Consider the following 26,917-nt stretch of genomic DNA (forward strand, 5'->3'; position numbering starts at 1 on the left):
TAATATAAACAGGCGAACCAACTTGTAAACAAGTACGAAGATTTCCTTTCTGTCTCTAAAAAGCCTGTGAATACAGGACTGAGTTGACTGACTCTACCCGGGCATATCACACCACCTGAATCCAGTCACTGCAGGCCCATTAATAAAAGGCCAATGTAATGGAGTATTGGGATCACTTTCCACACTCCATTTTAGCCTTATGTTTTAAAGCTGTACCAGTCATCAATCCTTATGAAGATATAATCGAATGTGGTTTGTGCTCTGCGGACATTGCATGCTGGGATTTTGGCATTGTTGTTTTCATAGAAGTTATAAACTGAATTCTGGCCCTAGATATGCAGAAGGTTTGCAGTTATGGAACACGTGCATCTTTTTCTGGGTATTGTTTTGTGTGGGGGGATCCCTAACTAAGTCAACATTTCTGTAATTTGTTTGGAGTCATTCGGCATTTTCCCATTGTACAATTGAAGTCTCCACCTCTCAGAATGTTTGGCTTTTACTTGGCAGGTTTGGACATGACAACTCAGGATGAGGAGGTTCAAGAAACCTTCCATTCTCATCTGTTAGGCATAAACATTTATTACACTTACCATGTAGTTATCTAGTAATGTGATGTCACACATAAGAAAAGTTTATGTAACCATTATCAAGTCCATCCTGGGTTGTGTGTTTACATTTTTGAGTTACTTTTGTGGATGATTGAGTGGACTTTTGGTCTCTTTTGGTATACTTGTTGTTTGTATTTTTTTAATATCCTGTGGATCTTCTCTGTTTATTTTAGCTGCTTCTGTGTGAAGACATTTATGCAATTCCAAATGATTGAAATTCTTCCTCCTAATTTATTGGCTTGAGTGCAGTTAGGTATTTTATTACCCAACTGGCTTCCGCAGGGAGATGATTCATGGTGTTTGTCCCGGTGGCTGTTTCCTGTTTTGAGATTATTTCCCCAAGAGCTTCCTCTAAAACTAGATGCAATTATTATTCTGATTTGAGTCTCAGTATTCGTATGTGGATTTGATTCCTGAATATATTCTAGCAGGTTTTAATTACCTGTGCCAATGAGGATATAGCTGTCTCTTCGTTCTGGGCTTTTGACAGTGCCTTCTCCTAGTTGAGTTGTAGGCCATTTATACGCCTTATTTGTAAGAGATGTTCTTCCTTCTGTGGTTAGTGATTTAGAGATGTTGCTAACGGCAACATTTCTTGCACCATCCAGACACTTCATCAGTGCAGGGTTGTAAATTCCTATATCAGTTTCAGGTTTTTCGATTTCTGATTTGTTATTTTTTCCATGCCATTATGCACTGCTGAGTGAGTCTTTTCTAGAATATTCTGCTTTGGTGGTTTGTTTTGGCAGTCTTTTGATTCTACTCCACTCCTTTGATAGGGGACCGCCTTTCTGGATTTGTGGCTGGTAGAGCTCTGAGAAGCTTTTAAGTCACTGTTTCTGGTGGGTTTATTTTGAGTATCTTGTTGATCCTTGATCTTTTGATGGTTTTTTTGACTACTCTGCATATGTTAGTGCTCTCATAATGATTGAATTTGTTTCCGGCAGTTGCCATGTTGAACTATGGGAACTGTCTGCTTCAGTTTGAATATCTTGAATCAAAGTTCTGCAATTTCGAGTTTTAGTTTTTTGAACAAATGTTGTGAGGTTGCTGCATGTTCAGTCCTTTTATATTTTTTGCCATGATCTTCCAGGTGTGCCCATATCTTGCTTTCCAGATTAAATTGTTTGTGGGCCTGAGTTGCTCTTTTTCTTTGTATTATAGGGTTTTTATTTCTTCCCTGGTGATGACTTTGATTGCCCATCAGAGTCCAACTTTTGCTGTGTGCGAGTGTCAGTGTGTCTTGTTTTAGGTGCAGAATTTTCTACTTCTTTCATGCCATATCGTATGTTTAATGACCTGATTTCTGGTTGTGTGACTGGACTGATTTCCATACTTATTTATTTTTTGGTAGTTTTTTGGGTTCCTTGTCTCAAGCACTGTCTTGTGCCTATGGCTGACTGATCAGATTATTGTCCATCTCATTTGTTTCCGCTAATTCAAATTGTTGGAATGGGGTTCTGATGTATATCTGATTTCAATCTTTCCTTTCTTCCCGCACTACGTGCCATTACTTTTTTTCAAGCGCAGTTCTAATCCAACAATGTTTTCCCTGCTGCAGACAGCAGTGTGGTGAGGTGTGAGGGCACGCAGTGACTAGATTCAGGTGGTTGACAGTATTTGAAATGTTTTTTAAGGAGAGCAGATGAAGACAGCAGATTTAGGTATTTTCTCTTCTGCTATTTTTTTTAGTGGGAACTTCTGGTATAGTGTACTGTTTTTCATGAGGGGTTTCTTTGAAAACCAGACTTATTGTGGAAATTGCACGTTCTGCTTTTAGGTCTCTGCCATGTATGAGATCCGCAAAACTGAATTTCCATACTGACTTGCAATTTTGTTGTTCCTGTTCATCAACTGATAAGCACTTCATCAGGTTCTCACACTGTGATTGAGTTGGTAACGTAGTTGCTGGTAGTATAGATGATGTATTTAGTATGTTTGTATTCTGGCTGTTTTAGGTAGGTTGTATAGTGGTGTGAGCTGTGGTGTGTTTCACCAGTGTGGTGGGTCTATATCTTCTTGAGATTAGTTCCGGAGATGTTAAGTGACATTCTTCAGTACTTGTAAATACACTCTGTGAAACTAAAACTCTACCAGTTAATCTATTAGTCATGACAAGGAGTTTTTACTTCACTAATAACTAAATGTTTTGCTCCTTTGTTCCACTAAAGGTGCACAAACATTTGCGATTTGGGCTCATACCGCTTATCAAGTAATTTACATTGCTGATATAGAAGAACTATAGCACCTATATAGGACAACATGGTGTCATTTGTATTTTCACTAAATCTTGCAATGGATGGGTTTGTGAATATGTATGATGTTTTAACACCCATAAACTCTCATTTTTGGGAATTTCATACACCATTTGCAGGCTGTTTTTCATCATTCCATCATTGCGGATTTACTCTTATGAAGGACTGGAGTCAACATATTTTTAGGCTGAGGAGTTGGTTTAAATATCCTGAAAAATGGGAGGGAGTGCCAGGGAAGGGTTTTTTCCCAGGGAAGGGTGTGTCAAATTGTAAATGTACTTGTGCAGCACATACATGCTTATGCATCTGTACACATGTGTAAATGGTTAAGCATTGGACTAATATGGATTTCACAAAGAATCTTAGAGCTCGTCCTGGAAATTTCTGAGGGTAGCACATTCACATGTGGAGTCCTGATATCCATCTTCAGTTCCATGATAGCCAAAAATGTTCTCTTAGTTTATGCTTAAATGTACGGGAGCACTTTTCCAACTTTGTTTTACTGAGTAAAATGTTCAGGATTTATCAAAAACATTTCATCATTTGTTTATATTTAACTTTTTATTTTTGTGTTTTTTAACTATTGCATATGGCTAACCTATGATCATCTACTCAGAGACCTTCACTTCGTTTCACAACTGATCAAATTTACATTTTGCTGTGACTACATGGCAAACCATAAAATATTGCTCCTGTGTGTGCTGTTCAGTACTACAATCCCCATATTTGTCGCTGAATGATAAACTCTATTTCCAAATATTGTACAAGTGTCACGTGAAAGTTTCGGCCACAGTTGGAATTTTGCAGGACTGAAAAAAGCCACTTAATTCTTTTCTAAAAAGATTAAATCGTAGCTTATGTACTGAGCTACAATGTCGTTGCAAGACTACTGCAGAGAAAGTGGCAAACTGCTGGTTACTTAAATGTTTATCTTTATTACTCATTGTTCTTAATTGATCATTTCTCTTCTTTTTCCTTTTTCTTTATCCACTCTTTCCTATTTAACTCGTTTCCGCTACTAACACTGCTGTAATGTGCACATCACATCTCCTCCTAATGATGTCTACCCAAAATAAATGGCATTTGGGTGTTTTGGTCCCATGATTCAGTGTCCCTGACTCACCACTAGCGTAAGTAGACTTGCCTAGCTTGCAAAGATACAGTGGACAGAAAAATGCCCACATGTTCATAGAATAATATTCTTCTCTCGTACATTGATGATGCATTTAGGTCCGTGATGCAAGTTAACACACAACTGATGTCTTTAAGTGATGGATTCTCCCTTTTCGCTCAGCTTATCTGTTTGTCTCCCTCTATAGCATATGGAACTCCAATATCCTGTTTCAATCTCACATAATTTGAGTTGTTTTATGTGAGTGGTGAATGAAAGGTTCTGATGACAAAGTTAGGGAATCCGACTTATTTTCAAAATAGGTATACAGTTTGCTGATAATATTGCAACCAGCGTGACATATAGGTGTCCTTCCAAGCACATTAGCTAATATACCTTTATTCACTTGAAATTGTGCTGACATTGCATTACTTTTCTGACTGTGCTTAAGATAAACATGATAATATTACTTTTTCCTCATTATTGTGTTGATTCACAAACTAAATTGCTAGTTTCCTAAGAAACGTATCCAAAATCAAGACTTTTAAAATTATGAAATATATAACTCTAAACTAAATAAAACCCTTTCATTGTCTCACTGTTTTCAGAAGTTCCGATTTAATACCAGATTTCCTTATTAGTATGCCGTGAAGTATTCACATAGAAGCAGCACACTAAATTGTTGAATTGTCATTACCAAATAATAATTACGCCATTCTCATGAGACGGACATACAAGTTATTTGTTGAACGAACGTTTATTTCTGACAGATAATTAGTCCACATTTCTCAATATTAATGCTCCATTAATAACTTCAATAAAATGATAACCTGTAAGAAGGGTTTTCAGCATTAAATCACAGTATTTACCTTTTTTTAAATGTAAACTTCTTCAAACATAACGCAGCTTTAACACCTTTTCAGTTTCCAAATCTGGCATTCGTACTGTGTGTGGCAGATAGCTCACCCTGTAATAATAGGGTTTGTGTAATTTTCAAGTATATCAATCATAACAAGGTACATGATTTAATGGAATGCATGTGCATTAGATACAGTTTCAAATGTAATTCCTAAAGGGGAAACATTTCAGCTTGATATGGGTTATTTCCTTGTCATCAGGAGCAAACCTTGTTTCAGTTATCTCATTTGCCAGTTACAGTATGCAGATTTCTGGTTGATGAAGTAATGAGGCTACATTCTTAGCACATTCCAATAACAGAGTGGACTAAATGCCAGTATCAATCTTAACATGTTATTTTGGTGCCCTTGACTTTGGCATATTTACTTTTATTTTAAGACTGCGTTTATTGCAAATGATCTGAATCAATAATTAATTTTCCAATTGAACTCGAAGGTGCAATAAAACTATAATGTTAACATGGTATTGTTGAGGTGCACCCTAATCTAATCTCATATTATTCTCCTGCTATTTCACATTAAGCTCATGATCCAATAGGTTCCTGTTTGAAGGAAATGATTACCCTAGTGTATGTGATCCCACTCTAGTTTTATTTCACTGTGTTTAATTGAAGCATACAGTCCACATATATCAGAGCTATGAGAAAGTATTCCTTTATGTGGAATGGGGTACGTTTACATGGATGTTTAAAAAGGTGCACTTTTTGTACTGGGCCTATGTACGCCGGTAATATAAGAAGGGAAATAAGAAATTATGTTTAAAGTTTAGCCATGATACAACCCCCTGCAATGCACATGATACTTAATTTTAAATGTTCTTCATTTGTAAAAAATAATTGATATATCTTTGTCACTAATTTAGGGTCATCACCCAAATAAATAATTATTTTCTCTGGTTTTTAAAGAAGTGCTAGTATGCTTAAATAGTCCCATTTTATATGTGCTTTGCTCTGAGCTGCTTCCTGGTGCTTCCTGGTGCATTTGCTTTAAAACTCCCGCAGGGTTATGAGCTGCGATTTAAGCTTTATCTTGTGCTTCCGATTTACACATAAACATTACTCATGTTTTGATGCAACTGCAGTGTTTCAAAATCATTAGTTAACACTGAAAGGAAAGTTAGTTGCATTTAGTACTTGATTGTCATGGCTTCAAAACATCAAACATTTGTAATTTGATTTTAGATTGTTTACAACAAAATAACAATTACGATTGAAGACTGCAAAACTAACAAAGCTTAAGCTTATTCAGCAACAATTGTTACACTAAAATATAAAGTTACATTAGCCTCAAATTGTATACACTCTTCTACAATGAGTTAACATTGCTGAATATATATCCAATCAAATGTATGTTCTACAAATATCCACTTTCCCAGGCGTAAATTTCGCACAGTAGAGATACCACATTTTGCACATATGTATATGCCACCTAGATAATAAAGAGGAGCCTAAGTTAATACCTTGTCATATAAGAATTTGACAATGGTTTTTAATTTATCTTATAAGAAATTTATTTTGCACCAGGTCTCCAAAGTCAAGAAACTCTATAGATCAAACACAGTGCAAACAATCATGGTCCGGTTTCATTCTATTTACACAGAGCATCAGCCTGTAATTTGGCCTGTGAAAAATTGGAAAGCCTTTGATTGCCATGTGTTAACTCACATCATTTTGGTAATATTCCAAATAGGTGCAAACATATTGCTGTATTGTCACATAAACAAGGGTTCCAAGAATGAGACAGTATATGTAAAATAGTGAAAGATGTTATATGCCAACTGTTATGTTCAGCTACAGAATTATCAAACCTCATGCCAGGGGGTAGAAACAGAAGAATGCTCCTTGTATGCTCTGTCCATTTAGCATTACCAATTTAGCTCTTTGTTGTTCCAAGAATCATGTGCTGCTTGAGAAATTATGGCATTGTCTTATTTGGAAACACGTCAAATTAAACCTCTTTAAAAGACACACTTATTTGAAATATAAGATGGATCCTCAAGGAACGTTCTTCCAAACATAGAGACTGGAAGTAACAGTAAAATAGGTCTTGGTTTCTATGTGTTGTCTCTGAGATAACTATTGTATTGCACCATACATGGATTAGTGTTATGGATGTTCATATATTATTCATAATGGAAAACAATATTTTAAAGTGTGCCCGTTTCAAAAGAGGTTTGATTGTCTTCAAATATCAGCCTTGTGTGAGCCACTCAATGCCTATCTTGCTTGATATTTGAAGTAAAGGCTGTTGTACATCTCAAATTAAAGCAGCCCAGTATTCATATTTCCAACATTTATTCTATCTAAACAATTTAAAGTGGATCAGTATTACGTCCTTTAAATTTACTACTGAAAATGCCCAAACCGCAATCTTAAACTAGGTGAACAATATGCCAATGTACGTCTAGCCTTTATTTTTGATCCAAGGGTTAATTTACCCCTTGAAATGTGGGCTTCTGGAATAATTTTAAGATATTAAATACCTAACCAACTCCAGTTTTATTTGCCGTTTTAATATTTTGATTTCCATTTACAATGATCTGTGTATGCTTTAATTTTAACAAGCTATAAACATTACTAGCATATTAAGGCACTGAATGGGATGTGGAAATTGTTTGTCATAGAGCTTGGCATGCAGCCCTACAGGGAAAAACATTTAAATATGTGACCTTCCCATAAGTGTGGAACCTGTATTTACACCAATGGCTTTATGTATTCAGAAAGGTGTGATGTACTATATCATTGTGTGTGATTTACTATTTGACATTGTTCAACAATAATTCAAATTAATGTCTTACAGCTATTGAAGCTGTAGAAAGATCTCTAACATCTTTCCATGACCACAATCACAAGAATATAATGACAGCAACCAAGTCACATGGTTTTAGCACTATTAGAATGCATGTTAAAATGGTGTTAAACTGTGAGAACTTTTAGATGTATGTGCTATAGAGTATAATGTGTCTTGAATGCATGATAAAGTACAAAACCTACACATGCTTGTGTGTCTCTTATAATTTCTTTCCATCAGTATATAATGTTTTTATTCCCAACTGTGTAATCTGTATAGTGCTCTTCATACACTCAGAACTAAGCCTCAATTGTATAAATACAATCAAAACAAGCAATTGGTATTATAAATAACAATTTTAAAAAATGTCATGATAAAATAATTAGCACTTTAAATATTTTTGCAGAAATATTAATCATAACGAAATGACAATTAATCTGGGAAAAATATTGACCTATTTTATTAATTTAGCATTTCCTTAAAACAGGTTTTGCCTTTGAGCAAAATGGAACAGGGTAGCTAGTGTCTCAAATGCATTAATATTAATATGAAAAACGAAAACTAAATCTCTCTCTAAAAAAGTTTGTTAATAAGGAACAAAAGAATTGTCATATATCGGTTGATAGATTGTTTGTGGTAATAACATGGATCTGTAATTGAGTTATAGCAATTGGTAATCGAGGAACTACCACATAATTGCATTTTGTTTGTACTTAAGAATGCAGCGAAGTGATATTATCACATGTATTCATGCAGACCCATGTTTAAATCATGTTAAATGTGTTGCATACTCCGTATCTGTCTTGCTTATTTTTACAGTATAGGATGTTCCATAAATGAGGGTTTAGGTGGAACTGGGTCTATATGGGTATTTACCTTCATCCGTTATAGCACAGGTGGACTTACAGACCACACTGGGTCAATAGATCTTTCTAAACAGCTCATGCACCAGTATGCACCAATGTGAGTGTTAGGTGTAACAAATGCACCATTTTCGCTTTGCTACATCAGTTGAAATGATCCACTTGAGCCCATGGTTGAGACAAATTGGACTTGCAAGTTTCAGATTTGTGCTCATTTGACCGAAAACAAATCTCCTTAACATAAGTGAAACATATTTTTAAGAGCAGGGGATTATATTATTTGTCTTAAGAAAAACAGTTAGAACTGCTTCTTTAGTTGTGCATGATTATGCTTGTTGATTTACGATTGAAGATCGCCACTCCCAACATGTGAGAATACTGATAATGAACCACAAAGGTCAATTTAGAGCAAATATCTGAAATTGTAACTTCTGACAATACCCAGATACAATTTGAAAAGGCATTGTACATCTATAGGTGTTTATACAGTCTGTTGTCTATGTACAAATGCCAATACATTTAAACATACACTGAAGACTTCCTTGTCCATTGCTGATCATTAGACAGTGATTTCGGTAAAGATTGAAAAAATGAACTGCATATGCAAACCATTGTAATAAAAATGGGGTTTTGAATTAGAGAGCCTTAAATGTAACAACCTTAGTAGCGAGGACATTTTTAGATATGTTAGTGATTTGGTAGGTCCATGACCCAGCCACTTTACAAGCAAGCAAAAGGTATGGTGCACAGCACCAAATAATATGTCCTTAACACTTTGTACGTTCTTTTCCTTCTTCAGCCAAGCATCAACTCTGGTTACTCAAAACTAGTAAAATATTTCTTGTAGTTTCAGTTGGCTCTGAAAACGTCGCTCTTTGTCATTTCAGCATGAATTCATTGTTATGTGGTCATGAAAAGAACTGTTATGTCCTTATCATTCTTGAAATAAAAATTAACAAGTCACAGGAACACTTTGCATTCACAGGAAACAGTGATATATGCATCATTCAGCTCTTATATTTCTATTTTGTGAAGATTGTTTTGAAGTTTGGACCATTGTTGTGTAAGTAGCATTCTATATATGTGTATCTAGATATGTAGGCTATCTATATATCTATACCTATATATATCTATATATAGGATAGTTTTGAAGTTTGCGCCATTGCTGCATAAGTAGCATGTGTGTGTGTGTAATATATATATATATATATATATATATATATATATATATATATATATATATATATATATATATATGCTACTTATGCGACAAAGGTTCGAAGTTCAATACAATCTTCACAAAATGAAAATAGAAATGAAGAGTTCAATGAAATGACATAATAATCTAATATTCATATAAACGTGTATGATATTTTAATTAACACCAATAGTCAAGTCATTAAATTTGTGTTTCCTCTTACATGTTGTATAAGTGTATGTAAAGTAATTACTAACTAAAAGATAAAATAATTACTTCTAATTTGTTGATGATTTGAATTTGAAGGCCATCAATTGGCTTCTAAATAATATTGTTTTAGTTGCTAATTGTATCTGTGGCACTCATATACTGTTAGTTATATGTCTATTGTGTAGCTGTTTGTCTGAAATAAATGCCTGAGTTTGATTTTTACTATGTTAAGTGTGAGTGTGGCATTTTGGTTTTGTGGAAAGGAGATCCCTGTCTTTTTTTTGGGGCACCACCTGTCATGTGCCATTTTTACCATACACCCTTTTCTGCATTGCAGTACACTCCCCGTTAAAGATCCTCTTGTAGACAGTGCTTCTCCAGTGTATCAGGCTGTACTTAAAAATCAGAACAAAAGTGAGGATGAGATTGATGAATGGGCACGCCGTGCAGCCAACCTTCAGTCAAAATCTTTCAGAGTCCTTGCCCAGATCACAGGAACCGAGTACAGTAAGTAATACCTTTTTATAGGTTGCTTTTTTAATTGATAAGCATGGCAGTGGATTAAAAAAAGTACATATCAGTAGTAACTTTAGATGTAACTGTATCACCTCCTCAGCCTGTAGTTACCACCTGTTATTGATTAAGGATTATAGACTTTCTTAGGTATCCTCACTTGTACTTTAGGATGAAATGTTTAGTCATAAAATACTTTTGTGAAACTGCTACTCAGTGGTAATGGGTTATAGAACTAAATTGTTGTAATTAAATATCTGTCAGAGAAAGGAATGGATGTTTCAATATTGTAATAAGTTAATTTTAATAAAACTAACTAAATGCAGCATATTGGATTGTGATATCTTTTGAAGTCCCTTTTTCTAACTGTACATATTCTATTAGTTTGCATTTATACTATCCTGCTTGTCCTGTCAGAATGCATGTATGTAGGATAAGTTCCATTTCTTCTATATCAACTATTCCATGACAGAGTCAGCAGAATGCATTTTAGTTAAAAAGCTAGATGTTCTTTAACAGTTAAATAAATTAATGCAGCAACCTTATTGGTCTTTTTGATTACATATTTGTTTTTCTATTAATATATCAACTTACTTGATAAAGCACATTTTCCCATAAGCATGCATCTGTTCACTTCCATGCCGCATCTACTCTTATGGCTACCTGTGAGCAAGAGATCAGCACAATATGGGGTTTCATTATAAACATAGTGATCATAATTTGCTTTACACTGTACAAACCTGTGGGCTATCACTGTTGTGTATACAGTTACTCATAAACTAAAAACAATACATAGTTTTGTTTTTGGGTGGGGGTCAAAAATATTGTCAGTACACTATAGATGTCCCTACAATTGTAGAAGGCCTTCAAATGTTTTTTGCTTTTTTATCGGTTTCTGACAATTTTGTCCAGTGCTGTGTTGACTCCCATCTTTAGAAGTAAATGTCATGCATACCAATTTTCAAATGAATCTGCCACAGTGACAGGTCAATATAGAGCCAATTCTTGCATATTAACCAGTTGTATTAACCCAAATGTATTTTAGAGAATTTCATTCCGGCATCTCTTATAAAGAGTACATTCAGTCACAGTTATTGATGGCACCTAGCATAATGCATAATAGTCCAAACATTCTCAGTGCACCTCAGCTGCATTTACAAGTGTATATTATTGTGTAATTTGTAATGTATGTAATGCTTCAGAACAATAGATAAGAATGATTACAAATGTGATCTGTTTTCTAGAACTGTGATCAATTGACGGTTCTAGATGCTCGTCTAACTTATTCTGCCTTTCTTTTACATTTTCAGTGCAAGATCCAGATGAAGATGCACTGAGGCGAACAAGGTAGGCAACTAGCAGCAAACACTGGGGCCTTTCACTTAACTCTAATAGACACTTAGTGGCAAAAAGGGAAATTAATTTAAAAATAAACCATGACTTACATTTTTTTCTTTGGTCCTTAACAAACTGGCTCATGAATAACTCACATTAAATTGCTATCAGCTGACAATTTGCCAATCTGCAATCATTCTAAGCTGCAACTAGTTTGCCCAAACCAACTTATTGTGCACACCATAAACTATGTTGCAGCTGGTAACCATTGAATAATGTTGTGGTGTTGTTGAAAGGAAATGAGCAATTTATTTGGATGCCATCACTGCAAAAGCCTTTATGCTGTGGAAACTGGGTAAAGTGTTTACAAATCATAAGTGGACACACATAATTGAAAATCTCGGCTCAACGCTACCCAAAGCAGTGGGAAGGCATCACTCAGAATTTGGAGTCTGGGTGTAACAACTTTTCAAAGCAAAACACAGATGTCTTTATACATAAAGTGTTCTTATGCAGTTTTTTAGGTCTGCTTTTGATCATGAAAATGTAGGTTTGAAGGAAACCAAAGATTATAATAAGTCTGAAATAGAACTTACCCTGTTAACTTTGTTGTGGTTGTGGGAACAAATGCTCCAGCCCCTGTTCCCATTAAAAAATAATTGGACAAATCTATTTTTTACTTACTCCCCAAAAAATGACATGCTGCTAAATGTGTATATCTAAAAGCTGTGGGGCACTGCAAATGAGTCATTCCTAGGTGGCATTGGGTTTATGAGTCCAACCAATGTCAAAGCTGGGTTGCTTTTTACTGTGTGTTCATTATTTCACAGATGATTCTTCTGATCACAGGCTATTTATATTATACATGCACAATTGAGAGGTGCTTTACCACTTCCAAATTCAAGTTACTGGCTTAAGTTTTCATCAAATTCATACATGTAATTGTCCAAAGATATCATTTGAGAGAGCAGAAGACTTTACACATTACACATCTTAATGCAAGATTTTCATTTGATTAGTCAACAAGTCAAATAGTATATTTCTGAAGTAAACAAATCCTTAAGAGTTTACCTTTATGTAAATGTTAATCATGCTTATTCATTGGACAAATTATACATTGAGACATTTGATGGGCTTTTAGTTCAATGCTAGGGACAGTTGTTGCTCTAGGGTACAGATGGTTTCATGGTACTTAATGTGTGTGTATATGCCTCAAATAACATATTGCTGAAAATAAAAACACATCCTGAAGTAATCTTCTAAGAGACCATACATTGTTGGTGTCTCTGGTGCTAACTGCTTCCTTCATTCTCAGTCTGTGACCTACAAAAGTCAGTTTTTGTGAATAAGGTCACTTTCTTGTAATTTAGCCAGTAAAGACAGACAACAAACTAGTATGATTATAATTGCTTCTTTGGAAAGGCCCATTTTGTATGTTCTAATGTGCTAAAAACAAATTGAAATATATTTCCTTTTTCTGTACTCTCCAAATTAACTCTTGCTTCGCTTCATAGAGTGCAAGTGTAGAGAAGACATGCCACTCTCTTTCCTATATCAAATAAATCTTAACATTATAGGAAATTTGAATCGGTACTTTAGATCAGCTCTGTTCATGCATCACTGTTCCATGTTTTAACTGAACATGCAATTCACTCTTAAAGCATGGTACATATTCATAACATTCTTCATTGTCCATTTGAATAAGCCAATGAAAGGAACGTGTGTACAGATTTCCCTATGAGAATGTAGTGCTTCAGGTGTGGTCCTTATAAAGTACTACATTAGTGTACAATACTTTTCTACAGTGATGTGCATGAGAAGTATTGATTGCCATTTTACTGTTGAATTTGTCATTTTTGAGTAGCACATAATGAAGTTGAGTTGTGTTAGTCCAAGCCCTATGGGTAAATATATTCATGGTTCTGTGGCATGACTTACTCTAGAAGTAAAAATAGTTATTGCTAAGATTTACATTGGTATACTGGCATTGCAGTCGCCTCATTCAAAAGCAGATCTATGAAAACTATTCAAACAATGTCTAAAAGGTCTAGTCCAGTTTAATCTAAAAAAATTAAAATCAACCTGGGCATTTCTGTTGCAGGTAGATCAATCCAACTCTACTTTGAGTGCTCCACATGAAAGGGATCCAAATAAATTGCCATTGTTGTAGGCAGGGGAGTGGAGGTCACATCCCTAATCCCCTTTCTCTTCCTCCTCTTTTCTTTTTTTCTCTCTCTTTCTCCATGCCACAGGGAAAAGTTTGAAACGGAACGTAACAGCCCACGCTTTGCCAAGTTGCGCAACTGGCATCACGGCATTTCTGCACAAATCCTTAATGTTAAAAGTTAAATGTCCAGATGTAACAAAAATAACAAAGCAGAAAAATACCATTCAGAATATATTGAGAGCTAGTGGATATTGACATAAATATATTAAGATAACATGCACGGGAGGGGTGGTTCTTTGAGTGCCTGCCTGTTCTTTTGCTAGTCTTACATTTCTTACCAGCTTTGTATCTCTAACATTAAAATCAACAAAGGTTTTTTAAGATTGTAAACAGGTTATCTTTTGTTTTGCCTTTTGTTAGATCTGTGTAGACCCTATAAGCAAAGATTGGAAAAAAAAGATTTAAATATTGTACTTTTTTTCCTATAAATAAAAAAGATGAAAAGTACAAATTGTCAGGCTTTCTTTGGGGGAACGTGTTATTTTTAAAGGAGTGATGGTGCTGGAAAATTGATTTTAAGGAAGGGGAAAGAAAACCTTGCTGAGCCGTGCCCTAATTTTGTAAGGTACTTTTTGCCAACACATGTCTATAATATATATAATAGCAGCACCTTTAAAACAAATTAGACTTATTTTCCTGACATGAAGTCCCCATGAATTAAATAAAGCAATCAGAATATATTGATGAGTAAACTGGCTTTTTTATTGGTAATATGTGGATAGAAATCTGAGAATTTGATGAAATAATACAGATAGTAACCTAATTTTGTTCTTAAATATAACAGTAACATAGTTCAACTAGCCAACTGCAAACTATTTAATCTTAGACAGATTTAGGTTTAGAGGATAGAGGATATTTTGTGCAGATGTGTTTTATTTTAATAGGTTAAACAAATGCCCTTAAAACCAAACAACAATAGAACAACATTACATACATTTTTCAATAAAATATAACATGCACAATGTGTGTGCATTCTTATGTATAGATTTTTATATGTATATCTATAAAACAACTTATTTCAATCTATATTATTGAGAGCCGTTATATAATAATACCTAAATATGTTAGCACTCAAGTATCACAAAGCGCAGTTTTATATAACCTTTCTTTGCTGAAGTAGTTTTAATTGCATTTGAAACTCACTTGATTCTGTTTATGCGCCTGAGGTAGGCATTGTGTTGGTGCCTCACAGTGAATGTATGTATTCCAGTTGAAAAATTTACAAAGATGACTTTATTTATGTCTCTTGAAAATGCCACCTGCAGCCAGAAATGGGCTGTGTCTAATTAAGTTATTATTTGGACAAATGCTATAAACAGGTTATCCTTTGTCCAACAAAAACATGTACATGTAACTTTTTTAAATATAGCTTGATGGACACAAGATGTACACATTTTCTTTAAACTGAAAAACATATTGCTTTCAAAATACATAGAGGTATGTTAATTATAAATGTAAACTTCATAAACTAATCATTGAAGCAAGGTATTTTTCTCCATACTTTTCACAAAGGCAGGCTGGCTCTAAGGTTTTCTTTCTGAATTTAGTGTTTTGCAACAAGTGGAGGCAAATGGAGGGATGTTTGTGAGGGTAGAAGTAATGTGCTGTAACTTTGCACAAATGTACTGGGGAAAAGTTAGTAAGAGATTGAATAAATTAAGAAGCCAAGCAGAAAGCTGACCAATTAGTAGCTTGCAGTGTGGTGTTGAAAAATGTGTTGTACAGTCTTTTAGATTAAAGATTATGCACCCTTCATTTTGTCTGCATTTACTAATACTACATCTGTAAATAGTAGCAAATGCTTCTTTATTCTGAAAATAAAAAGTTTTTGAACCAATTTAAAATAGATATGTGCCTATTTTACAAATCACAAAAGAATGGTAAACCTGAGTGTATGTAAAATCTCATTTCTCGCTTTAGGCCTAGTTAGTGCTGCATGTCAAAACACATTTGCCCCAATTATTGTTTGCCATTGATACAACAAAACTCATGGCCTTTTGCCTAAGGCCTTATAACCTTTACAATGGAAAGACAGCTCAGTATTATTGAGGAGGACAACAAAACTCATTTAGGTTCTTCAAAAAATATATAATGTTTTGTATGCCACTGACATCACTCAAGCAGTCATTTCTGCTACATCACTCTCAGTTTGACTGTAGTCGCTGCTGATTGCCTTACCACTCATCATGTGTAACACTGAAAATAAAAATTAATTAGGAGATCATTGATATTCACTAATACGATACTATAACTGCTGTAACTACACAGACCCTAGTTGGTCACTAGCATAATTCTTGCTATCTGACAAAATAGACAGCACAGACACAGAGTATTTTCAAAAAGCTAAAACTCTGTACAATTATCAATATCATAAAAGGTAACAGTTCTAAGTCTAAGACTAAAGCTTTCTTGTAGATAGTTATATAGTCTTCTTCAAATTCATCCATTATTATCTCATCAAACATGAGTGTGGCACCACTGAGGGTTGTTACCACCATGTACTTTTTTACTCAAGAAATTATGGTTGGCTGATAAAAGTACCTTCTATTTCTAAGCAACCTTACAATTAAGAGTCTGTTATCTTATAGAAACATATTTTCCACAAAAGAACCTTTAATACCCTGTATAGTAAACCACAAGGTAAACGGTTGACCAATAAAAAATAACCAATGAAATACCATATCAGTCATTCCTTTTGAGCATGACACATTCTTTTCTCTGTATCTGACTTTCTCCCTCAACAGTATCTGTTCAGTAGTAATTGGAGAATTAAAAAAAGATTGCAGTAGAATGGGTTATTGGCCCTGAAAAGAACTGTGGTGTATAGCCTGGCCTGACCAGGCATAGCTATAGACTCACAAAGAGATCTTTCCACGAGGACATATAATTGTTGACTCATATTTTTGTATTGATTTCTTCTCAATCAAAAATGCAAAACCTGGAGTAATGCAGAGTGATACAAACTTCAGCTTCCATTTTTTTTAAAAGTGCATTGTAGGCATTAATGTCTGTAGAAACCTATTAGGAATTGTAATCTTATCAGGCACACTCATGTCAATATGATTTCAATGAGACTTATTTTAGAAATAGTTCAGAGAGAAGTAACATCTCTATGAACTGTAATTGTAAATTAAAAGCAAAGCCAAGTAAAATGGATATTTAATAAATGTATATGTAAAAGTGTATATTAGGAGTAGGAGACTGATTACTACTATTCTACTGTGATTTGTGCATAACAGTAGCCAAAGCAGTGCCAATAGCAGTCAAATTCAAATGGTGCACATTGTCACAAAGCAGTGAAGTCATCTGGGACTTGATGGTTCATAACAGGGACGAGTTTGAGGGTTGAATCTTTTGGAAGAGGGTGGAGGGTATCGGGCCAATGCACATATTGTGTGAAGAGCAAGAGATTACTTACGATGGCTAGGTATCTTAACATTACTACCAGCCACTGATGAGTATCTAATTGAAAGCTTTTTGAACATTATTACTCTGCAGCCACTGATGAGTAGCTGTGTTAAAGATTTTTTAACATAATTACTCTGTGTTCAAGCAGTCATCAAAAATTTGCAAACTCACCTGGTCACACATACAGGTTTACCAATACAATTACTACACACCAAAATGCAGTGTGTATTTACAGGTTTGCATTCAGATTTGATGTCCATGATGCACCAATTAGAACTTGTCAAATGACTGTTTCCATTTCTTAAAATAGCCTGCTATTTCCCCCATTGAGTTGGCTTTCATTACTGGGGCATGGGCAGATAGTGCCTCTGGACCAGATTTAATGAAGGCAACTACCCCAGGTTTTCATTGTTATACACTGGATAGACCACAAAAAAGAGGGGGGGGGGGGGGGGCTGGCAGTTATATACCATGAATCGGTGGAACCTGCTTTCCACACTGCCTTCAATACCTCCTGTGAGGCTTTAGCTTTTAGTATTCACACGGCACATTACAGTACCTTCAAAGGTATACTGCTTTACCATCCACTTGGTACTAAAAGCGGATTTCTGGACAATCTAGGCACCCTGCTTGAGGAAGGGCTATGCCTAGACTCTTACACGGTGATGGGAGATTTTAATTTCCATCTTGAGGTCCCCTTGGATCCAGACACTTCTCGACTGGAGCAAAAGATGGGGGTTGGAGATCTTAAGCAGTTGGTGAAGGTCCTGACTCATGAAAAAGGGCACACCCTGTATGGGCTATATTCCAATAACCAAGACCTAGTTTGCACTTCAGTTCTCCCTCTTCAGTGGACGGATCACTGTGCTATTCAATTTGAATTGAAGAGTTGCGGGGGCCATTTAGCTAGTGTAAAGTCAACCCAGGAGATTGTTACTAGGGCCTGGGGAAGAGTGGACATTAAGGAATTAGGAGAAACCTTAAGGCGCTCTATGCGCCCTCTCCCCCCGAATTGGAAAAGGCTACATCAGCCTATACGCAATGCCTGGATGCAACCTGCAACTACTTAGCCCCCGAAAAAAAGTGGACCCCCAAACGGGCCCAACCCTCATCCCCCTGGTATTCTGAGGAACTTAGAGCCAAAAAATTGGCCTGTAAGCAATTAGAACGGGCTTGGCGGAGAAGGTATGCTAGTGCTGACAAGGAAACTTACAGACACAGTATTTCCACCTACAAACAGCTTTTACTAGAAGCCAAAAGAAAGTTTTTCACAATGCAAATAGCATTAGCCAAATCTAACTCGAAAGAACTTTTTAAAACTATTAAAAAACTTGCCACCCCTAAAGTCCCCAAGAGCCAGAGCAACCCTGAACTCTGTGATAAACTGGCCGATTTTTTAAAATAAAAAGTTGAAATCATTTTCTCCTCGTTCACCCAAGCCGACAAAAGGGCACAAGTGTGGCTGCACATGGACGGACTTGACAGTCCCTGCCCTTTACCGGTCTTAGAACAATTTACACCCTTGGAGATACCAGAAACGATTAAACTTCTGAACTTAGTTCGCTCTGGAGCCCCCACTGATCCCTGCCCAGCGCTGGTTATCAAACAAATCCCAGACGTTACACCGCTGAATGCTATATTTAGTTCAGGTATATTTCCTAAAAAGTGGAAAAAGGTCTCTGTTCTTCCTTTGTTGAAGAAACAGACCTTGGACCCAAAAGACCCCAACAATTGTAGGCCAATCTCACGGCTTCCATTCCCTGCCAAAATTCAGGAAAAAGCCATGAACACCCAGCTCAGTGCATTTCTTCAATCTAATAATTCCCTTGACCCATCCCAATATGGATTTAGAGCAGACCACAGCACTGAGTTGGCTCTAATTAAATCCACTGAGGAAATTAGAGAGGCCTGGGATAGGGGAGGAAATGCCATACTGATCCTATTGCATCTGTCCGCGGCCTTCAACACGGTCCATCATGAAGTGTTGATGGACCGGCTGTCTGATGTAGGACTAGAAGGACGAGCTTGGAAACTCCTGCAATCATTTCTATCCGATAGATTGCAAACGGTAGACTTAGACGGAAATATGTCAAAACCGTTCTCCCTCCCCTGTGGGGTGCCACAGGGCTCATCACTCAGCCCAACGCTTTTCAATATCTATGTGGCACCCCTGGCAGGAGTCATTAGATCTTTTGGTTTCCAACTCACTTCCTATGCTGACAACATTCAAATAGTGTTGTCAATGACTGAGGGGGCGGAAAATTAAACAGGGGCTTGGTTCCATGACTGTATGGGTGCCATTTCTGACTGGATGTCTTCCAACTGTTTAAAACTAAACTCTAGCAAGACAAAGGTCATAAAGTTTGGAAACAATCCATTTGTTTGGACACCCGACTGGTAGCCGGAAACACTTGGACCCTACCCACTAGGAAAGCAAAAAATCTTGGGGTATTGGTGGACAATAAACTCACCATGGGTGACCAAATAAGTATGGTGACTTCGGCTTGCTTTTTGGCACTAAGAATCATAAGAAAGCATTTTCCTACTGAAAACAGCCTTATAACAGTGGTAACGGCCCTTATAATGTCACAAAGTGACTACTGTAATGGCTGATATTTCAATGCCCAAAAGCAACATATCTATCGGCTTCAACTTGCCCAAAATGCAGCGGCCAGATTGCTGTCAGGGACTCCAAAATGTGTCTCTATAAAGGAGGAACTCATGCAACTTCATTGGCTCCCGGTCAAACAAAGAGCACGCATCAAGGCACTTTGTACTGTCTTCAAGGCCATCAATAGTGAAGGTCCTGATTTCCTGAGGTGTAAATTTCAATGGTACGTCCCTGGAAGAATGTTACGATCAACAGGAGCTAAGCAAGTTCTAGTCCCCTCATTTAAAAAAGTCAACTGGGGAGGCAGGAGCTTCATCACCTGTGCTTCTAGAGCATGGAATGATCTCCCTTTTCATCTCAGGAATGCCCCGGATCTCCTCTCCTTTAGAAAAGGCTCAGTAGCATATATCCTCATGTTCCCCAGCAGGCAGTGCTTAGCTCCAGGAGACCCCAGGGTAACCGTGCGCTCTATAAGTGCGATTAACATAACATAACATAACAATGATTCAGATCTTATGGACTCTCTGTCTAGGCAAATGCCTCAAGGGTCTTAAAGATGTAATATGATGCCTGATATACTAGCCTGAGGCAGATATGGTAATTTCACCATTAACACAGAGAAGCGATTGAATTTTAGTGTTCTTGACGCTAATGTGTTATGCCTGTTAATTGGTGTAAGTGCACTCACACTGTGGCGATAATAGAATCTTCTCCCCTATTTGCATCACACCTGATTTGCTTATGGAGAGATGATACAACAAAGCAGTGGAAAACTCACAAAGCTAAATTCTATAAATGCAGTACTTCCAGGATTCATATGTGAATGCTATGCTTTTAACAGCATGCTGCTTACATTGTATGAGCAAAGCATACCCACCAATTTAGACTGCAAAAGAGATATGAAAATGTAGCGTGCTTCCTCAGTGGAAGCTGTTCACCTCTCATTCTTTCCATGTTTATAAATATGAGAAATACAATTCGTGAAATAAATGTAAATCATCTCAAAATGTGCAACATATCAGGGATGATCTACGTATTGGTTCTTCAAGTCACCTTTTTATACGATAGCATGATGATAGGATTCTGGTACAGCGCAACAGCTACTTCGAGGGTTGTCATGGCACTGAAGATGCAAATCTATGCCAAGAGATTTAACAATATTAAGAAAAAGTTTAACAGTTCGAAATTAGTTCGTTTAACTTGGTGAACTAATAAAACTCTAACAAGATACTGGAAGACCTCGTAGAGTGCTCTAAAAAAGTAATTGCCCACATATTATTGCAATGTCCTGGCCTGAGGTATCACTAAATTGGTAATTTCCTGAACTTGCAAAATATTATCTGGTTCCCTGGCAGTCCTCAGATTGTAAAAGTCTGTAGCAGAGTAGTTAAAAATAGATCCGGATTCAGTTACTTGACGAATGCTTATGCTGGCATTTGTTAAAATTCCAAATATAATTAGCCAGACATATCATGGCAATGCAGATGCATGCACAGCATGGAGAGTATCTGAAAACACATTTTGGGTTAGGTTACTAGGCACACCAATGCACATTCTATTTTTTAAACGTCCCTATCATATTTGGACAGTGTATAGTTCAAATTCCAAAATATAGGTTCAATGGGGGAAGTCCCTGCTACATACTTTGAGACCAAGAGGCAGCCAAGTATCCATTGGCTACCTCTTTCAGTGATTAGACTGTGCATCTGTGTTGATTCAGCTAATATAGAGTAATTATGGTAGATCAAGACACCAGAGATTAATGTCTACTGGCTCTCTTTTCTTTAAACAATGACAAGCGCCCGTCCTTCTTTAGCCAAGAATGTGCACTTTCTCATTGACTCAAAACACAGAAAAACCAACAGTGTAGTTATAACAAATTTGAGCCTGTTTTACTGTAGTTCATGAAGCTTCCCACATAAGGAAGAAATATAGCCATGATCATAACCACCCAACCCATACAGTTGCACGGATCTAGCGAAGGTGTACATCAGAACTCTAAAGAATGATTGTCGTAGTCTGATATTGCAAACAACTGAGCTGCAGACTACTTTTCCTGAAGCTGATCCTCTTCCTTGCAGAAATTGGGTTTCCATTTAAGATCATTTGATTTACCTCAGGCTAGAATGGTCAAATATAGATCAACAAGGCATCCTTTGACTGGTCCAAGGAATTTAGACTCTAGAAACAGAATTTCTTCGATATTTAAATGTTTAAGTGTTTATAGAACAGCAAAATGTTTGAGTTACAATCTTCCCCTTAGTCTGGTATGTTCAAAGAAGTAACACTTCTGGCTAGGTTTTTACAACTGCAAATGTTAATTGATAAAGACCTCTTCGGCATGTGCGAGTGTTACTCTCACCATCTATACTACAAGCAAATCTAGTCAATCCCACCTGTTCCCTGATCTTGAGAATCAGAGAAGACAGCCACGATAGCAACAGTAGAACACAAAGGCAAGGTCCAAAGACCATCAAGGTAATGCTACCTGCCTGGTTATGACATAGAGAAATACCTACTTCTCTGTTGTGGTCTGCACTCGCTTGATTCCAACTAACCTGTGCCCGCCATATTACTTATATCTTCTACTCCACTCCCACCCCTCCATTCCCTTCTACCCCAACTCCTGAGTGACATGGCTGATTCTAGGAGCACTGACTGCATGCAGTGCATGCTGAAAAGAAGTGTGTGCATGTTTCATGCTGAGCCTCGGTACTACACCTCCCTATGCTGCCTGCAGAATAAGAATTGCTTTTAGTGGGGTGGTTTAAGAGATTTTGGCAAATGAAACTTTTTCTCCTTTACCTCCATAAAGAAATGCAAAGATGGGATAGTTAGAAGCTATATCTGCAAATTTTGGATATTCCTATTATTGCAATCGCCCGTGTCTTCTGATGACTCCGGGCGCATGGGTCATTTGTGCAACACTGCTTATGAATAGGTTCAAATGTAGGAAAAGACAGGTAAGAGCAGTTCCTCTAAATGGCCAATTTGGAAAAGATAGTAATGATTAATCTGATCTGAGAAGGGAAAGTTCAATTTCAGATCCTGTTGCCCTCACACACCTGTTAGGGTGTCATGCTTCATCATTGGGCGTGCTCCTCGTCGGACCGGCGCTGCAATGTCCGACGGGCCTGGTGGCATCTTTATCGGAGATCTTTTGATCTGAGAACGCCGTTTTGTGTGAAGACCATGTAAATGATTGTGGAGGGTAATAGCTCCTAAGAATGTGGGGATTCGAAAGGATTAAAATAGGCCCTGGCCCCTCAGTAGTTTTAATAAGGTTAGGTAGGGCTGGGACTAGGTAAAACCAGGGAGGCTACTCAGGTGATTCTAGGTATCAGGGTAGCCTATAGTTGACAGGGGTCAACATGTTTCGTGTCACAGTTGAATATATATTCAGGTGAGGAGCAGACACGTCCTGTTTTGGCCTGCCCCCCGCCAGCGTTTGGTGGGACCGTTCCAGTGGTCCGGTTGCTACTCCTTTAGCTATGAAGCTCTGAACCCCTCACTCTGAGGCGGAGCCATTTATTCTGTACCATACTTAGGTTCAGCTTTACATGTGGTTGACCTCCAATACCCCGTTATAAGAAACTGAGGTATATGTACTTATTATTGGTCCCACGGTCCTGAAGAAGTGTCGCTCGAACTTGAGCATCTGTGACACGAAACATGTTGACCCCTGTCAACTATAGGCTACCCTGATACCTAGAATCACCTGAGTAGCCTCCCTGGTTTTACCTAGTCCCAGCCCTACCTAACCTTATTAAAACTACTGAGGGGCCAGGGCCTATTTTAATCCTTTCGAATCCCCACATTCTTAGGAGCTATTACCCTCCACAATCATTTACATGGTCTTCACACAAAACGGCGTTCTCAGATCAAAAGATCTCCGATAAAGATGCCACCAGGCCCGTCGGACATTGCAGCGCCGGTCCGACGAGGAGCACGCCCAATGATGAAGCATGACACCCTAACAGGTGTGTGAGGGCAACAAGATCTGAAATTGAACTTTCCCTTCTCAGATCAGATTAATCATTACTATCTTTTCCAAATTGGCCATTTAGAGGAACTGCTCTTACCTGTCTTTTCCTACGTAGACCCCTGGGAGCATTAGAACAGGACCTCTTTAAACAACCAGCTCTCGTGTCCCCCCTTCCTGATTACATGTGTAGGTTCAAATGTAGCTAGATGCAAATTTCTCCTTGGTGCATTACTGTAAATGCCTTTAATTTGCTCTCAAGCTGGGAATTCGACTTCTGTGGGGCCCTGTGGTAAACCACAGTGCACTTAAAATAACATGTATTTAAACATCTCTATTGGCAAGTGAGAATTTACCTTTTCACTTAAGAGCACTTCTTTTATTCCCCAAGTACCACATTTACTTTACATCTTGCCAGGATTCCCAGATGATGTGGTGTTTCCATTATCATTCGCGACAATTATTATCACCCACCTAAGATATTTAAACATGGACGATTTTTCTTTCCCAGTGCTTGAAGATTTCAAAGGCATTGAAACAAGGTGTATATATAATCCTTTACAAATGGCTAATACTATAATATAGCTTAAAAAACGCACTATACATTGAGCAGGAACTCTTTGTATTTACTGGTGTGTTTCTGGGCTTCGTCTGGCATCCAAACTTTCAAATGTATCCAGGTTAGTGCACTGGCATACTTTTGTTGGCATTCAGGGTGAACTGCGTAGGCCTACCAGGCAGAATATCAATATCAACATGAACTAAATTCTGCAATTCTAGGTTATTTCATAGAGCACCATAGATCACTCTATCAATGCTACATGAGTAAAACACTAACAAACACTTTCGGAAAGGGTAGTTGTGTTCCCGATCACAAGAAGATGTTCCAAGACCTCAAAAAGCAATGGACAGCACTGCCACATTTGATAAGTAGGTGGAAGGCTCTACGCCCCAAATAAACCACAGGACCCCTGCTGCCCCTACCCCCCAAAGGCAATCCATAACCTACTTCTCTACCACACGGGTTTGATTGGCAGGTGAAACGTCAGAGCCCCAGGGAGGACCACTGTGGAAAAGACCTTCCCATATACAGCTGCTGCTCCCACATTCAGGTAAACCAGGGCCAATTGGCCACATTTGTCCCATCCCAACTGAGATCCCATGAAGGTAAAACCATTAGCATGACCCATACTGTACAAAAAGAAGTATTGAGATGCCACTTAAATGGCATCTGATATATAAATACAGGTGACCTAGCAATAAAGGTAAAGCAGCCCCTCTAAAAATGTAATTACTACCCCCTTAAATGACTATTAAGCCATGTCAGGAACACTGCTAATGTATAGATGAGATGTTCAGTAGTGCAGAAAAAGAGCCGTCAACGAGGAGTATGGAATTACTTTGGCACGCCACATCTCCTCTTGCATTAGGCATAGCCGTGAGGTGCGAGAATGCCAGCAGTGTTGGGTTTTTTGCTTTGCCTGGGGTAGGATGGCTGCCTCTTGGTGCAATTTCTGATTTATAAAAACATTGAACCACTTGGCATCATGGAGATTGCCATTTAAGATCTGGAAAACTGAGTTTGGGTAAATCCACAAAAAATTGCTATTGGACACGGAACTCATTGAGAATGGAAGTGAGCACACGAACTATAAACCTTGGCGGTAAGAACTCTGGCCCACAGAAACACCCCAGCCTGACTTGGCATCTTGGTTCTGTGTTTTTTACTAGCCACTACGTTTATAGATCCTCAATAGTTTGTTTGTGGTTCTTTGGTTGTGTGAAGGTTATAGTTTTCTACACACTGGAAGGTGAACTCTAATAAAAACCTACAAACTGGCAGGTTACTCCCTCTTGTCAGGCCTTACAAGGTTCATCCAGTTTTTTTAATTTCTGGTCTTTAGGTCGACAAAAGTGCACTAAATTGTGCATGTAGTCTTCGACTATAAACAAACAAGTGGTTTTATAAGTAATTCTCAAGGGAATTTGGGCAACTCTTGGAATTATGGGTTTTCCTTCCCAAGTTAAATTTTCACTGATGTTGTACAATAGCTTAGCAAATAAGTAGCGCTTGGATGCAGTAATCAAGTCAGCGCTCAATAAACTGGATAGTCCTATTCACCAAAGCGTGGGTGCTTGTTATGAATAGCACAAATCAATGGCATCCGTTTCATTGGCCTCAAAAGAAAAATCTGTCTGTCCAAGAATAATCTGGGACGTGAGGAATACAATGGCTGGCTGCGGTAGGCTCATTCATTTGCTGAACCATCTGCTGTCCTCAGTCTTAAGGGCTCGTTCTGCAGTGAGGTGAAGTGGTTAAAAAAGCCTGATCATGGTTTGGAAGTTCAGCCATATTCTCTACTGCAATGTGGACAGCTTGAGATGCATGGCTGAAGCAACACCGACTCAGAGTGAGAGAAACTGCAAAGCAAAGCCAGGAGATGACGCTGAGATGTATCGTTTGTGTTTGGTCGAGCATTGGGCTTACTAGCCAATGTGCTTGAAAAGTGGTAGCAGGTTTGTTTTAAAATGTTTTTAGTTTCATCACAATGTGTAATTCTCAATGTTCTGACATGCTGGCTACAGCTGTTTCTTCTGTGCCTTCTTACTGTATCCGTGATGCCCAGACGAGGTCCTTCCTCGTGGAGGGCTTGCAGGGAAGTCATGTTAGAAGCCAGGGGCGTAGCTGTGGCTGCTCCAACCGTTCTTAAACACCGTGGCTGAGAAAGAGAGACCGCTTACCCTTTATCTCTTCTCCCCGCCCCTTCCCCAGTTCTCTGACACAAGTGATCCAATGCCAGTTGTAATGGTTTCGCTGCGTTATGTTAGTTACCCTCTGTCACCTCTTTACTGTGTGTAGTCTGCCCTTACAGTTGCAAAATACACCTG

At 37.6% G+C, this 26,917-nt stretch overlaps 1 protein-coding gene across 24 annotated transcripts in view; it reads left to right on the forward strand.

Annotated features, from left to right (window-relative positions):
- Window positions 1–26,917, forward strand: part of LDB3 (LIM domain binding 3) — a 530,539-nt gene that overhangs the window by 322,109 nt on the left and 181,513 nt on the right. For 11 of the 24 annotated variants that reach the window (XM_085607354.1, XM_085607345.1, XM_085607371.1 and 8 more), the window contains 2 exons: window positions 10,290–10,459; window positions 11,776–11,812. In XM_085607354.1, coding sequence (XP_085463480.1) covers window positions 10,290–10,459; window positions 11,776–11,812 — 207 coding nt within the window. Of the gene's footprint in view, window positions 1–3,972; window positions 3,994–10,289; window positions 10,460–11,775; window positions 11,813–14,052; window positions 15,872–26,917 lie in introns of those variants that run through there. The other 13 variants (XM_085607410.1, XM_085607474.1, XM_085607399.1 and 10 more) reach the window with 3 other exon arrangements.

Source organism: Triturus cristatus, chromosome 1_2 (assembly GCF_964204655.1).
Source record: "Triturus cristatus chromosome 1_2, aTriCri1.1, whole genome shotgun sequence".
Lineage (NCBI taxonomy): Eukaryota > Metazoa > Chordata > Amphibia > Caudata > Salamandridae > Triturus > Triturus cristatus.